Raw genomic sequence first — 16358 nt, 5'->3', positions numbered from 1 at the left:
TATCGGATAAAACGAAAAATAGTGATATCGCACATCCCTACCGTCTACGGCATCCCGTGTGGCCCAAAATACATGCGCTGCGCTACCAGGTCTTCTTCTTCTTTTGTTTTAGCGGTGCAGACGCATCCGAGGCGTATTGCTGCCCTCTACTGTTTCCATGCGAAGTTACATTAAAATAACTTTAAATATAACGGTCACTTAAGTTTCTAATTAATCAACAATAATATTATATTGTGTTTCCATTTTTCAAAATGCCCTTATTTTGAACATTACTAAACTAACATTAAAATGTAGCTATATACATATCATACACCATTAGTCTATACATTTTAAATGACTGCTGGTTAGTGAGTTTTGCTGATTTATTCATTACAATGCATTTCTGAATCCATGAACACATTGACATAAGAGAAAAAAAACCATGAAATATCCAAACACATGATATTTTTAACTACATTTTATTAAATCATAAAAGACATAAAAAGTACTTTTCTCAACATGTCCTGTTTCAGCTACAGTCCATCCTCTCAGTAGGTCTGCTTCCTAAGCTAATACATAGTGAGTGCACAGGTCTACACTTTATAAGTCAGATCTCTGCTGGCGACTAAAAAACAAATCAGTTATAAAAAGCTAGTTAATTGTTAGATGTCATTTTGTCAGATAAAGGGGATCCTGGCGTGTTAATCCAAAACCATCTCAGCCGTTTCTAATCCATGTGTACATACACACACACACACAATAAAGTGCAATATTTCTAATACTGCAAGGCACAAACTATCAATAATAGGATTGTCTTTTTGTTTCTAATGTAAAAAATATTAGGAATAACACAGACATACAAAATGTTTTCATACGGTAACAACACAACAAGTAAAACCTTGTCTAAATATTTCCTTAAAATATGTTCTGTAGTCCAAGAAATTACATCAGAAATATATACACAATAAATTCTATAACAAATACACGTTTTATGGTTTTTGACTTAAACTGTTAAACAAATATGAAACACGGAGTATTCCACAATAAATAACTGAAATAATTAATCATCAGTATGTCATTGATTTCATTCTACAATTAAAAATGTACATGACAATTATTTCATAATGTTGTAAATAAAAAAAGAAAAAAAAACATTTGGCTCAGCCTTTATTGCACACAGTCGTTGAAATCCTTTACCTTTATGAAAGTTAAACGAGTCTACAATGACTAAACGAATAAAAAGCAAGAACATATTTAATCTTCTACTCTACCCATGCACATTTTCGTTTTATCAAAGTAAAGTTCTCACCTGTCAAGAGATTTTCAATGCGCAGCAAAGATTGATTTCATTAAATAATACAAGGAGACGTTGACAGCGAAAATGTGATGCTGCGCTAAGAATCTAAAAACAACATTTCCATCCTGTGTTAAATATTGTTTGGTGTCTCGGTTGTGACACACATAGATAAAACGCCTTTCAGCTCCTTTAACAAAAAAAAAAGCTTCACTGAACAGAAATAATACCCTATGACTGTATACTTAAAACAATAAATAGCTGTCCCCCTTTACTGATGATCTCTGTATCTGTAACACTGTGGGAACAAAGTACCCATCAAGTATCTTGACGTCATGTAGCAACGTGGCAGCGTCCGTTGCAAATGACTGTGTGAAGCATCTTCTAATTTCTCACATGTGCAGAGCCAAACAAAAAGCAGATTTCTCATCAGTCCATTTTAAAACGAAACCTCCACTTCCCCCCACTGTCTTGAACACAGCACGCTTCCCTCTGACTTTTACATGATAGGGGGCAAACACTGATTCGGTTCCTGGCTGTCTTTCCTGTCTGCGTACTCCTCCTCTTGAGGTTTGATGATGATGTGCACAGGCCTCTCTCCGCTCTCTTCTTGTCGCTTAGTATCCGTGGAGTTCTTGCCCTGGCTTTCACACACTTCCTCCTCCGCCGAGGCCCCGATGGGCCGCAGACGCTCGGCAGGGGCCATCTTTGTTCCTGAAGCTGAACTTTCCCTCTTCAGCTTGTCGTTGCTTTTACTTTCTGAGTTGACCTTCTCCCCTGCACCATGGAAACAGAGCACATTAAATGTCAGAACAGTTGTGATCCTCTAAGACAGCAGCTCTACTAATAATAGATAAACGGTGCATACATGACTTTATATTAGAGTATTTACAAGAGTATTTGTTTCTGTTATTGTCGGGTATGATGTCATATTGTGTTGTTTTCCCCTCATTTGGGTCACCTGATGTCACTTCCTGGTACTACCTATATAGGTTTCACCTGTGTCCCCTGATGAAGACAGCGTGCTGGTGCACTTTCACTTTCAAAGTGCATTAGCCACTTTTGACCTCCTTAGACCTGGCCTTTTGTTCGCAGTGCATTTTTAATTTCTCCAAGGGGAAGTAGGAATAAGCAATAGCTTTAAACAGGAAGTAGTTTTTGAAAAAAAATATCATGTCCTCGTATGTGGACACAGGGGTTATTTCACTGTGTCTTACAATAAAGCCACCAATGTGTAACAAAATATAAAACTGTTTGTTTTTATCCCAAACATTGATGTGCAAAGACAAAAATGCAAATGATTAGCTAATTTAGCGATGCTAATTGCTAATTAGCGATGCCATAGCTCGTTACTATTGATAAGATTAGTTAAATTTGCGCGTCATATCAAACTAGAAAAGTTAATAAGCCTAAATAAACAAGTTACAACCGTAGCAATTGATGAATTTAAGACTCATCTTAAAACCCATTTTCATTTCTTGGGGTTCAATCCAGTATGAGCGTCTGCCCTTGTTTGGTGTTTTTAGTGCTTTCTATTATTATTATTTTGTGTTGTTTTTATTGTTTTATTGTTTTAATGCTTTTATAGTTTTATTGTACTGCTTGTAATTGTTTGTTTTATGTCGTATGTTCTTATTTTACCCATGTACAGCCCTTTGTCTCGGCTCTAGCTGTTTTTTAAAGTCCTATATAAATACAGCTGAGTTGAGTTGAGGTTTTATACCTTGTCCACTTGTCCCATGATTGGCTGCAATATCAAGAACTTATTGTCCCCACATGAGTACGCAGGGTTTCAAGAGGATAATAAAGGCTTTTTAAATATTGGTCCTCAAGAGTGCCTTGGTTACCTTCTTCTTTGTTTTTATGGATTTTATAGACGTAAAACAAGTATTTGCTGTATTTTCATGTTTTCATATTTTCACACTGCTCTGTTCTCACCAGGCTTGCTGTTAGTTTGTCTGTCCGTGCTCGTCGAACTGTCTGAGGTCTTCTTGGCTGTAGGCCTGGCTCTGGTCCGGTTGAAATTTCCTTCCAGGATCCACTCGTGCTGTAAACCCTCGTCAGGAGTCATGCGCTTGGTTGGATCCCAACTGAAAAACACGGTAGAAGTGAAGCTCAGCGATCGAATTCTTCTTTAACGGAGGAATACTTGAACAAGGTCCAGACAAACTAATGTGTAATAGTTTATCTTATTTAACAGCTAAGTTTAGTTGTAGATATTATACCTGAGGCAGCGTTTGATGAAATCTAAGAACAAGGCATCGTTCGTTTTCAAAGCAGCTGACAGCTCCTTGGAGTTGGGTCTCCGTTTCTTCCCCTTGCTGTTAGTGATGTTCCTCGGGTTTCCTTTTGAGTCTGCACAAAAAAAAAAAAAAGAAAAGTCTGGATTAAATCATCTGAGTGCAGTGTCTCACGCAGCTTCTGGACAGTGCTAACCTATTCATCCATTATCTAATAACACAGATCCACTGAATTAAAAAAAATAAAAAAATTCTCACCAAAGAATAACTTCCTCCTTGATGCTGACTGAACAAAATCATTTGGAGGCATTCCAAGAACCTGAAAGTTAAAATACCGGGACTCTTTAAAACTACACTAAAGCGAATTTAAAACAGTTGTGCATTTGCAACTTTTAAAAGTAAACAAAAAAAAAACACTTTCATGTCTCACCTCCATTATGCAAGCTATCTGCTCCACTTCGCTCTCTCCCGGGAACAGAGGATAGCCGGTGTAGAGCTCAGCTAGGATGCAGCCCAGGCTCCACATGTCAATGGCCATGCTGTAGGGGTGGCCCAGGATGACCTCCGGTGAGCGGTAAAAGCGACTCTGAATGTAGGTGTACACTGAAGGAAGTTGAGAGTAGAAGGAAAATTAAATAAACACACTAAGGTATACGATTTACTCTCATTCCGGCAGATTTTGCAGCGTCGTCCTCTTTCTTACCTCTTTGTTGTTCATAGCAGCTGGAGCCAAAGTCGACCACCTTGATGTTGCCTGGCCCTCGCTGAGACAAAAGGATGTTCTCCTGTTCAGAAGAACAAACAAACACGTTCAATCATATCACTCATACTGTATAGCATAGGTCTTCAACAGGGGGTCCGCGACCCCTAGGAGGTCCGTGGAGGTACTGCAGGGAGGTTGCAAAATCTTTGGTTGATGATATATATATTATATTTTATTTCCCCCCCAATTTATTTTTTTAAATAAACATTTAAATACACATTAACATATTTTAGTTCAGCCCTTTACTCATTCAATATTACAAGCTGACTCAAGTCAGGTTCCCCGCAATTAAATTGAACCTTATTTGAATAGCTTAATACTGAATGCAAAATGATGACAATAATAATGTAAATTTATAACACATATAGTAGGAAGGGGGTCCCTACTCTCAGTTTGGGGGTTCTCCCTGCTGTGTAGTCTAGTACTGGTGAAATATTCATATCGTCCACAAGATGGAGCACAATTTACTTTATTGTTAGGAGTAACATTTGCAAAATTAAGATCAGCCACTGCACAGTGATTCAAGACAAAACGTTGTGGTCCCAGTCTACCATAACTGATTATTAACATTTCATTCAGTTCCACAATTTATCTTCTAAAAAGTGAGTGTTTTTCTGACATATACCGTGTTCTCTTATCTGCTTCCTACTGTATTTTTGTATTTTACAGTGTTTCTTCTTTTTGTCTTACACAGACCGCGTGTAGGAGATGACTTCAAACTCTCGTTGTACGTGAGGACAATAAAGGCAACGTTCTGATTCTGATGCTAAGGGTGTAAGTACCGGTTTGAGGTCACAGTGGATTATCTTCTCCCTGTGCAGCATCTGCAGGCATCTGAGAAGTGCATGGGCGAAGCGACGGATGAGAGCGATACTGAAGCCCTGGAAGTTGTTTTTTTTGATGAGCTCGTACAGGTTGACCCTGTCGAACAGAGCAAAACATGATTAGCTTGTTGCGCTGAGTGCATTCCTTCGCAATCATTTTCTTTCCTGTCTTCTGCGAACACACGTCTGCATGGAGTCACTTCATAAAAACATGCACCACACGAATAACCCCCCCCCCCCGTGCTCCTCAAATAAACGCTCTGAAAAAAGAAGGCCACTAAGTTTGATGTCACTCAACACCCATGATAAAACATCCACTGACTGACTGTCAAGCGCATGCTTGGAAATAACCTATGATTGTGCTCACAGGCAGACACACAACATGTCCTTCTATTCCGTGCTCCTCGAGATAAGCATAAACTTCTTTAGACTGTGTAACCGGATCCTTCACACCGTGAAGCAAGACGGGGTAAGAGATAGGGCCCTAATCAAGGCCTTAACTAAAGGATTCGGTGACAGTAATGTTAGACAAGGTGGCAGCCCAAGACGTCCTCTAAAGGTCATTCAGCCAGAGTGATACACAAAACGATCTCCCTTCAAATAGATATCAGGGGTGATCTATGCCACAACGCCGATAGCTTAAGGTACACAGGTAATCACTTAACTCCTGATTGACTGCAGCTACTCAGAAGTAATGACACAACGGGGGCAAATGTATTCATTCTCATGCTTGTTGTTCCTGAGAAATGGGGCTCACCTTCAATACCTTTGATTAAAACATCAATTATTCACTAATTCATTTAATAAGGACTGGTAAGAGTCTTGCTTGCACGTGGAAAATGAATGAATAGACTAACCCCAGAAGCTCAAAGGAGATGCAAAGGTGATTCCGGAAGTAGAAGTACTCCTTCATGTGGATCACATTGTGGAGGTTGTCTTTGTCTTTCCTCTTTATGACGTCAAGGATCTTCAGCTCAACTAGAGCTTGATGATGAAACCTGCAGACAAATGCACAGGAGTTAATATTAATTCCCACTAAAATCCCCTAAAATCACTGTTAATGATACACAGTTCTCCACAGGAAAGACGGCGGTGGATCTAAGACAGCGATCAGGACACAGTGGAGAGTTTTTTTTTTTTCAGACGCAGCGCTGCAGCAGTTTGCACCCATTTTGTTTTCTGCATTATTGAAGTAGTGGCAAGACCCGACGGCTCCTGCATCTAACCTAAAGGACTCAGGCATCCGTAGCCGCTGTGATCCTCAGTGAGGAAAGGAAAGGTAAGGTAACACCGTGAGCTGCGGACTTCTGTCATGCTAAATCAGGTCTCGACGATTTGGCAGACTTCTGCAACGTAAAATGATCACGGCGCTGGCATGTGGGAAAAAAAAACTCACAACACTGTGCAGGATCTCAAATGATCTCAACAGTAATGCAGAAAACAGCTTTAAAGCATTTTAAACTGATTATATGTGGATTTTCTTTTCTTCTGGAAAGTCAGAACTGGGCAGAAAGAACTGAAATGATTTTCCATAATTCAGGATATTTTTTTATTTAGTGGTACCTTTTCTTATTGCGAATCATCTTGATGGCTACAAGTTCATTGGTCTTGTGGTCCAGACATTTTAGGACTTGCCCAAAGGAGCCTTTTCCGATCACTTCCAGCACTTCGAACCTGTAGGCGATGTGGTCGTGGAGCACCTGGAAGAGCAAGAGGTGGGTGCACAATAAATATTTAAGCAGGCTTCAATATTATGTAATGCACACTTGTAATGAAAGGAAAATGCGTGACACTCAACAAAAACATTTAAAAGTGTGTAAACTACATAATTTATTAACATTACATAACACGAATATAATATTTATGGCACTGGTGGCCTTAGGATTCAGACAGCATCTTCTTCTGTGCACAGCTACAGTATTAACTGTCCTGTGTCTTTGCTGTAAGTGTCAGTCAAAGCTGTGACAGTGAGATAAGCCTCAATAGACACATGAGAGTCTAAAACCAATAGTCAGTCACTCAGCCTTAAACAGCTCATTCATTACATATTGTCTATTGACACAAAACCACCTATCAGCCGTCTGATTTATTAGTTAGGCCTCTTGTTACAGGGTTTGTGACCTCGGTGTTTTTCTTTTTGTATACGCTGTAAACAGTCAGAGTGAACTTTAGGCTCATGCTTACAGCTGCTGGATTAAAGCCATGTGAAGACATCTGGTCGTATACAGTTTAGCTCGAGCAGCTTTAAAGCACTCGTTCCGTGTGTGTGCGTACGAGCGAATGTCTCGCGTTACCACTTCTTCCCTTTACGTCATTGTTTAAATGTCCCATCTGTGTACATGGATGCGTGTGCGTGCTTGTAAATGAAGCAAATGAAGGAGGCATGCTGGTAGTATTGAATGCATGAAGGAAATTAACACATAATCAGAGCTGGTCATTTTTGACATTACACAGTATGAACAAGTTCACACACAGGTATTTATCCAAATATCCAATTGTAGTAATGATATATTGTTGCTTAAAATATATTTTTCTTAATGTTATTTTATTGAATTGGGACAATGCACATTAATCAACACTGATGTGTTAGTTGTCTGTGTAAATGCGTCGGACTTAGCATGAATGCTAGCTAGTTCTAGTCATAGAACAAAACATTAAATGGACCAAAGAGTCTGCATCAGATTAAGAAAACTATTTAAGCTATGTGAGTACATGTCTGTTGTTTTTTTAACCAGTGTTTGAGATTTTTTTTCGCAGTTTCAGATGTGTGGTGGTAACTTGTTCCAGGAATGTGTACCTCTTACAGCTGAGACCATTTGGGAGAATTTAGTCTTACACCTCGGTACATTACAGTCACCTCTTTTTGATAGCTGTCTACATCATACCTTTTTACGAGTGTGTCCTTTTGCAAGTTTTTTTGTCTGTGATATCAGAGGGGAGGAGTCTGTGTGTATGTGTCCATATATATATATATATATATATATATATATATATATACACACACACATAAGTACATAGTGTTAACCCTGCCATACTGCCATAAGTTGCATATATAAATATAAGTGTTAGTTATGGCTGCCGTAAGCACTGACAATAGCAAATGACCCCTGCCACTCCCTCATGTTTGACACTCCTCCCCTCTGATATCAGATACAGACGAATAACTTGCAAGTTACACGGCTCTGAATCTGTAGGCCTGATAGTCAGAGACGTGTTAAAACTATGGATGTCGACTTTGAACGCCTCATCTAAAACTTTACCCTGATGTAGCTCCCGTGCTCGTCGTCATATCCAGAGTTCTGCGGCGCTCCCTGGGAACCCTCGATCTTCTGGGAGCCCGCGCCCAGGAACCAGACCTCTGAATAGTCCATGATCTCCTCCTGCTCAAACTCCGTGAGCCGCTCTTGGAAGTTATTTAATGCCTCTGCAACATAAAGTAAGAAGAGGAAGGAGGAGGAGGACAAGATGAGTCATATCGATACTGTAACACCTCTGCCAAGTGCAGGGGATTGTCAACAACCGTCTTCCACTGCCAGGATGCTATTTTCAATCCACAAGGGGAATTAAAAATTATTACATGGATGATTGTGTCAAAACACCCACCACAGTCTCTGGTTAACATACCTATAGGTGACATGGGTAACCTTTGTCCCTCAAATACTTTCTCCTTCTCCACCTTGTTGCTGAAAATCTTGTTGCGGGACGTTGACACTTTATCCATTGTTGCACCAAACCGCATGGTGAACGGCTGGGTGGGCTTCGGCCTCTCATCCTGTTAAACACAAGCAGACATGAGATTCAGGTTTGAATAACATAAACTAGCTTATCACACATTGTTACGTATGTAAAGGTATGAGAGTCTTACCGAGTGTGTCTGGTAGTTATTTTGACCTCCTTTGTTGGCAATTTGGGGCAGGATGCTGTCTGACTGCTGGTGCTGGTTTTTGGCATTGCTGACCACCACTTGGACCACTGGTGGCTCAAGCTGAGGCAGGGTCCCTACACCGGAGCCAAACTTCTGCAATTAAGAGAAAATGTTTTAATTGCACTGCTTCCTGACAAAAAAAATAAAAAATAGGAACACTGACGCCTATAATAGAAATAGGGTTGGAAGATGGAAACAGTTTAGTTTATTACACTCTATCACACACATTCAGTTGTTAGCAAGCAACAAAAGAAGAGGAGGAAAGTGGTTTGGCACGTGTGAAATGTGTTTGTATTATTCTTTATGGTTCCAGACGCTTTCTTTTTTTCATGAGTTTGTATCGGGCTAAGTTTTGGTTTGGGTTCCCTGCTAGCTACCTCCCGACATGCATTCCTTCATCTGTGGAGGCTAAGGTGACCAAGACCTCCAGCGGGCAGCGGCTGGAATTACTGGTCAGGGTGAGAGTAAACTGGGGACAAAGCCCCGTGAGGCTGGACACTGACAGAATCTGTCTGTGGCGGCTTTGTGGGAGAGGTTAAGCGCAGCAACCTGCTTTTCTCTAGCTGCCACCCTGATTGCTGTGAGAACATGATTACATGTGTCGTAGCCTTGCAACGCCGTAGCCCTGGCAATGATGGGCAAAATTAGACCTCAGCCCTTTTTTATTGCAAAGGTTGTTCCAAAAAATAAGATATTCCAGACAAGTGTATCTGTTTTTATTAGTTTGTTTAAAACTCGTTTTAATGTCTTGATCTGTAGCTGCACAGAAAACATTTTCCACATTCCCCACAAACAGTTTACCCAGCACTGTATTAACATAAGACATTCCTTTATATTAATTATTAACAGGATTTCACAAAAAAAAAAGTTTCCATCTTTACAGTAGATTTTTCTGATGCTCGATCTCACGTGTTTAGGGCTGCTGCAGGATCTGCCAACTTGGTTATGACGCATAGAGATAGGGCTAAATATAGTCACAAGCACCTGCCACAACAGGCAAAGGAAGTAAACACAGTTACGTGCCTGTACATAACCGGAGGGCATAGCTGCCTGAATAAGATGCTCTTGTATCATTGGAAATCTGTGATGTGTTACGCCACGTAACCACATATGCGCGCACAGATGTGCAACAGACCGTTCACGCTCGTCTAAGATCGGAGCAAAGTTCACGTCGGTATAAATAACATGAACTGTACAGAGCATGTTCAGCTGTTGAACTGTTACAGGAGTGCACACGTGCAAAACGAAAGAGAAGGGACCCAAAAAAGTAAAAGGTGTCAATAAATAATCTGAGGCTCACATGCGCATGATTCAAACACAATAGGGAAAAGATGCCAACAATACGATCTGGGTCATTTGCTGCAGCATCTCGCAGAGGAGAGGCGCTCACCTGTGAGCAGGGTCGACTTGTTCCAATACGGCTGCCTTCTGTGGCGTGTCTGTGAGGGTGAGGGAAGGCCTCGGGCCGGGATGTCTGCGGGATATAATGAGAGAGATTCAGAAAACACAAGAAAAAAAAAACAAAACAGCTTTTCTATCCAACTGGCTGGAAATAAAATGGATACAATGGTTAACCAGCTTTTTATAGAGTGATGTATTATGAAAACGTCTCTTAGTCAGGTGTGGAAAATAGGTTAAAGCAGTCGTGTAAAATGATAACGGGACAACTTCTTAGGTTCTTGCTGGCTTTACTTCTAGTGTTCATAAACAAATTGCCACTGGACAGCTTGAAACCAGACTAGAGAAAATAATGCACTACGATCCTAAAATAGATATACTTCCCCAAAAACCCAACAACAGTGAACCTATCCTATCTTTCTCTGTGTACCTGCTACTTTGTGCAGGTGAGTGCACGTGCATGTGTTCAGGCAGTTGGTGTACGTGTGAATCCGAGCTTGTGCGCGCTCGAGTTCCATCTGACTGAATGTGTCAGAGGGAAGCAGCAACAGATTTCTGGACGCTCAAAAAAAAAAAACGCATTTGGAATGATTCTGCATGCTTCTCTCCAGCACCAAGCCAGCTTACACGTGCTTTATTAATCAGCGGGCGAGCATGCAACTGTGACGGGCGACACCATATGGGAGGGAAAATAAAGCTTAGCCTCATTTGGGGATATGTTCTAAACTCACACTCGCAGCCTGGCATATACAGAAGGAGGAGATTGGGGTGTTGTCCACAGGTGCCAGATAGGAAACGGTTTCCAAATCATAATCTTTGCACGGGCTCAGACACAAAAACAACGTCGGGTCAGAGTCAAAGTGTGCAAACTCCCCGTCTTCTCCTTTCACATTAAAAATAAAACGATTCTTCTGTAGAACAAAGAACGCGCATGAGGCCACACATGGATACAAAACAGTAATGTAGTCATGTTACAATCTCAGGATCATTGTGACTGACAGCTGGAGTCATGTAGGTCACTGTGGCAGCCTGGCGTCTAAAACATCACCTGTAGAGGACTGCTGTAAGCCTGGCTAATGAGCGCTGAGCCAATGGAAACCCAGCGGCATCATGACACGCACCCAAAGTGCCAAAAAAAAATACATCTTATTCCATTTGGATAAATACATGTCAGCATCTTTAGTGTCTTTGATAGCAGTTAAATCCAGGTTTAGTTATTAATATTTGTCACCTGTTAGGACACTAATCAGTAAGTAAGCAAATCTCTGTGTTTCATACAGCGGATGGCATACTGTCTAATACTTCAGACTTAGAAGCAATTTCATTGTATGAGACTTTGAGCTGTCCTTCCTGTGCATCATTCCTCTTCATCATTTCAAGCATTTCTCCCTCAGTGCCAACAGGTTATCATATCACATATCTAAACAACAATTTGTTCCCACTAAGAACTCTATCCATGAGGGGTCTTTGCTGGAGCTGGAGGTAGGATTATCCCGGCAGGTACAACGTAGTAGCCGTGGCTCATTAATGTCCTCAGGCAGGGTCAGTTGGGCTGAGGGTCAAACCAAAGCTATAAAACTATGAGTAACTGACGGTAAACATCAACAAACTGTAAAACGCTGCTCACTCAACACTATCATATGTCAGTTGTGTCAGATACAGTCACTTTTCAACGTATAATCTGCCGTGAACACAGGGAATGACTCTTGGAAAGCAACCGCTGGTCAATACATATACTGGTTCAATGTGATTGAAATCAGTGTTCGTTCAATGGTGAAAAATTTCAGCATTCTGCAAGAAGCATATTGAAAGTCTTTTTGAGTTCCAAAACCAGCGACGGTTAAATTTATAGAAGTTTCCATGTAAGGTGTGAAAAATATACCAGAACCCGTATAGACTTACAGAAACTGTCAGCACAACAAACGCTGAAATAAGAGGGCGAAACAACGACTGAAATAGAAATGGATCAGATTTTTCATCATAACTTGGCATGAGGACAGGAGAAAGGGGGTGGACTGCAAAATAAGCATTCAAGTGGGATAACTTGTGGAGGAGAAAAGAATAATGATTCCAAAACAAGAATAACTTCACATTCTTCCCATGAATTAACACACATGCAGTTTGAATACAAAACAAAAGGTGCATTTGCTTTATTTTAATCGTAGAACAGATTTCTCCTAAAATGGAACAAGCCTGGACGTTAGCCCTGTATCTGGGCAAAAGCAACTGTTATTTCAAGGGAAGTTACTTAAGTATGCACAGTTTTGAAGTATTAAAATACCCTATACACTCTATGCTGTAACTATGCAAAACAGGCTTACATTAGATGGCCACATTAACACTGCAATTACAAGAAATTCCTACATGTTTTGAATTTTTTAAAGTTTTAAAAGAATAATGAGAATTTGAATGCAAGTCAAATTACACACAAGCATAAGAAATCTTAGTTTTATCATCCGACCAGCCAACCAAGAACAGCGCCTCACCTTGTTATTTATTTCTGGCAACATGCTGTGCTATCAGTGCCGATCTTGACAATCCAAGCACACGGGAGAAATTATAAAATCCAGGAAAGAGTCATTGTATCCAACTCTTGTCGGTGCAGCCTCAAAACCAAAACACGCTTTCCGCGAGTGCAACTTCGTGATGAGCACTGACTCAACCCGGATGAGTAAAAGCCTGATGACTGATCAGATCCCCCAGCCCAAACCAGCCGAGCTCCCGGTTTTACGCGCGCAGGGTAAATGCGCTGTCGTCAGAGAGGAGATTAGCGAGGGAGACAAGCTGTTGAGGGTCTCTGCGCCTTGAAGCCGATACTGAAGGAGCCACCTGTTCAGGTTTCCGCTGCTGACAGCTGGGCTGGTCCCGATATAGATTTGTTTTTTTATCCGCTAGCTGTCGTCCACCTACAACATGCGGTGTGACTGATGCTCAGTCCAACACCGACGCTGTACATAGAGGGCTCCTACGCCGACGCACGCACGTCCTGATCACACTGCTCGAGCGCACCTAAAATACAGTAAATGTTATGTAGACTGTCTCAAGACGAGATTCAGTGAGGCTCCGCTCTGCCAGTAGCGAATCCTGCCGTTTCATCCAAATTTATACTCGTTCAGTCCGATGAAACGACCCTGAAATGATGAGTCACTTAAAAAAATAATTATTTTACGTGTGGCTGCACCAGAAACTAATCACATGAATAAAAAAAAGATAGAAAGAAAAAAAGGTTGTTTTATACGCCTTTAGAGGTTTTATAGAATATGGATGCCTATCTCCAGAAATCCTTAATAGGTCTAGTCAGATAAGCTACTGTGTGATAGAAAATGGATTGTTTCTTAAAAGGTAAAAGCTGCAAGAAGAAAAACGCTGTATGTGCCTGATGCTCCAACACTATGAGCCAATAAACATTACACTTCAAACTCTGTTAAATCGAGACACAAGCACATAAACTTCAGTTTAAAACGGCAAAACAGCTGCAAGCCTTTCCCCTGGCAACAGCGGTGCTGTGAAATCCCATCATATACTTCACTGTAACAAGACACCAGCATTAACACCATGCCGTTGTCCTCATGATGCAGATACAGGGAGAGGACATTTGTTTTTAAAATGACTAACCCGCCCCACTGCAGGGAGACGGAACAAGTCGGATGCTCCATGTGATGATTATCCCACGAGTACAGGGGATGAATATTATAAGACCGCGGCTATTATGCAACAGCGGTAGCCACTTCAGTAATCAGCTTCATCTCTGGGGATGAGCAGCTACTGGGGAGGCTGCTCCTGACCTCCCTATGGCCCTTAATGCCTGTTTTTTTTTTGCATCTCAGGCGTTAGCAAGGAGACTAAAGAATAACTTGGTTGCAAAGCAGTCTTTGTAGAGAGTGATCAAACATTTGCGGCTAGAGACCATGGAGAATTGAGTGTATTTGGACCCAGCTGGTGGAGTGACCTTTGAGGAGAATGGGGGGAGCGCAGGCACATCAAAGATGGAAATGGGGAACACATGGCTCACTTTAACTTGATCAACAATGACACAGGCCACAGTAGGAGGTGCTCATCTTATAAAATCTTGATTACAACTTGCGCCAAACAGACGGGACTGCAAAACTCATTTGTTTGTCCCTGGGACAATATGAGCTAGCTGAGTTACCATGTGTATCTTCAAGTAAAAGCCAAGCATAAAGACTGGAAACAATACAAAACAACAAGCCTTCAACTGTGACGGCAAACCGCGCCACACGCAGTTCACCTGGGAGAGACTTTATGTTGTGTTCATTCTGTCACCCTGGTAATGGTGAGTTAGATAACGCAAGAGAGCAGATGGAGCAAAACAATCCACTATATCTCACCATGACAACCAAGCCTTGATAAAACAAAGAAATACAGTTTAAATGAGGGCCGTGTGCCGGTAAGTGAATCTAAAAATAAATATTTAAGTGCTCAGAAGAGGAAAATAAAGGACAAAACAAGGATGAATGATAAGCTACGGCACACAGGACTATGGCTGTGCTGGCCTCTAAACGTACCTCCGGTTGGACCCTCCTGTTCCTGCCCCAGCAGCAGCAGCAGCCCTGGAGGAGGCTAAGACCACAGCAGGCAGGTGAGGTCCCGTCTTCCCACATAGCACATCTCCTCCATGTTGCCACAACCGCGCCCTGAACCCCACCTCAGCCGCCAGGCATCACTTCCAGCCAGACGTAGAGGAAGGCAAAATAAACGAGGTGACGACGATGCCCGGCCTGCACTTCCCGTGGTTTCTAGTGTAGAGTGCTTATTGAATCCATTTGCTCTAATATGATTCTTCTGGGTCAACCATGAACATCTGTTCTTGGATGTGGTTTCCGTGTGCTTCTTGAGATGTGTATAAATCCAGAAGATTTGAATGAACTCTTAACACAGAACTTCTTCTTGGACTCTAGACATCATTTATTCATATAAGGTTAGATTCCGGTTGTCTGTGGACCTCGACGCCCCTGTGTTTTCTTCTCGTCTGCAAACTGTTTTTCTCTGCTCCGGGATATAGACACAATAGAGAGGCAGTCTTCAGACACTGAGAGGATGGTGTTGCTTTGCTTTGTGGTGTTGCTATAATCGGTGAGGGAGTGCTCTCTGTCTTTGCCGCTGCCTGTGACGTGTGGATGGGACTCAACTAGGGACCCATCCTGAGCCGGAGACAAAGCAGTAGGGGCCTGGCACTTAGTTTCCTGTAAAAGGGGACCTCTGGGAGTGCAAGGTAGGGGTGGGGTGGGGGGGAGACTGCACAGGCGAGGAGGGAGAGTTACAGTAGATATGCAGATGCATATCCCATCATGCTCCCAGGTGGGCTCTTCATGTGGTTTGAGGAAGTGAGACAGGGAGGAGGTACAGCGCTAATGGGCCTCCCATGTGGTCCGACACACGCCTGCAACTTTCCCTCTCACTTGCCACTGTATCCTGGAGACAAAGCCAGCGGGGACCTCATATTCTCCACCTGCTTCTCCTCATCTGCACCTCCCACTCCTTTACCCGTCTCCACCTGCTTTCCTGCTGCCTCAAACCCCTGTGGGATCCTACAGCCTCGCTGACAAATAGTTCACCTGACCCCGGCCCTGGCCTCCTGCCTGCAGCAGTAGGGAGCTGCAGAGTCCACAGCAGGACGGGCCAACTGAGGCTGACTGTGAGGATTTCTCTGCAGGCCACGGAACAAAGACTTTTAATCACCGCAGTTCACTTCTTTACTTTACGCGTTGTTGTTTGCTAGGTGTTGACTGGAATGTGATTAGGTGGCACCCCTCGATTTAACTGCAAGTTATTAAGTAGGTTTCAGTGTACATTTTTCATTTTAAATGTTTTTTTTTTATTAAGGACACTCTCTCAACGAGCACATGCATTTATTTTCTTACACAAGTACCATCCCGCGCCCAAAAATAAAATCTGTAAATCACTGTGTTTTGGT

The 16358-nt window shown here is 41.9% G+C and overlaps 1 protein-coding gene across 4 annotated transcripts; it reads right to left on the bottom strand.

Moving 5' to 3' along the window:
- Window positions 1-442: 442 nt before the first annotated feature.
- dyrk4 (dual-specificity tyrosine-(Y)-phosphorylation regulated kinase 4) lies at window positions 443-15442 on the bottom strand. Of its 4 annotated transcripts, none has more exons than XM_047597548.1 (14): window positions 14950-15442; window positions 10416-10499; window positions 8966-9118; window positions 8725-8872; window positions 8361-8524; window positions 6664-6800; window positions 5958-6098; window positions 5059-5197; window positions 4217-4298; window positions 3944-4116; window positions 3772-3832; window positions 3499-3628; window positions 3212-3363; window positions 443-2050 (listed from the first exon to the last, which is right to left on the bottom strand). In XM_047597548.1, exons 1-14 carry the CDS (start codon window positions 15043-15045, stop codon window positions 1773-1775), a joined length of 1938 nt encoding a protein of 645 aa, XP_047453504.1. In that variant the 5' UTR covers window positions 15046-15442; the 3' UTR covers window positions 443-1772. The 4 variants fall into 4 exon arrangements, with proteins under 4 accessions (XP_047453504.1, XP_047453505.1, XP_047453507.1 ...); XM_047597549.1 differs by having other exon boundaries at window positions 8966-9115; XM_047597551.1 differs by lacking the exon at window positions 14950-15442 and adding an exon at window positions 12910-13488 and having other exon boundaries at window positions 8966-9115.
- Between the last annotated feature and the right edge of the window lie 916 nt (window positions 15443-16358).

The sequence above is a fragment of the Mugil cephalus genome, chromosome 10 (assembly GCF_022458985.1).
Source record: "Mugil cephalus isolate CIBA_MC_2020 chromosome 10, CIBA_Mcephalus_1.1, whole genome shotgun sequence".
NCBI classification, from domain to species: domain Eukaryota; kingdom Metazoa; phylum Chordata; class Actinopteri; order Mugiliformes; family Mugilidae; genus Mugil; species Mugil cephalus.
This window is presented reverse-complemented; position numbering and strand designations above follow the sequence as displayed.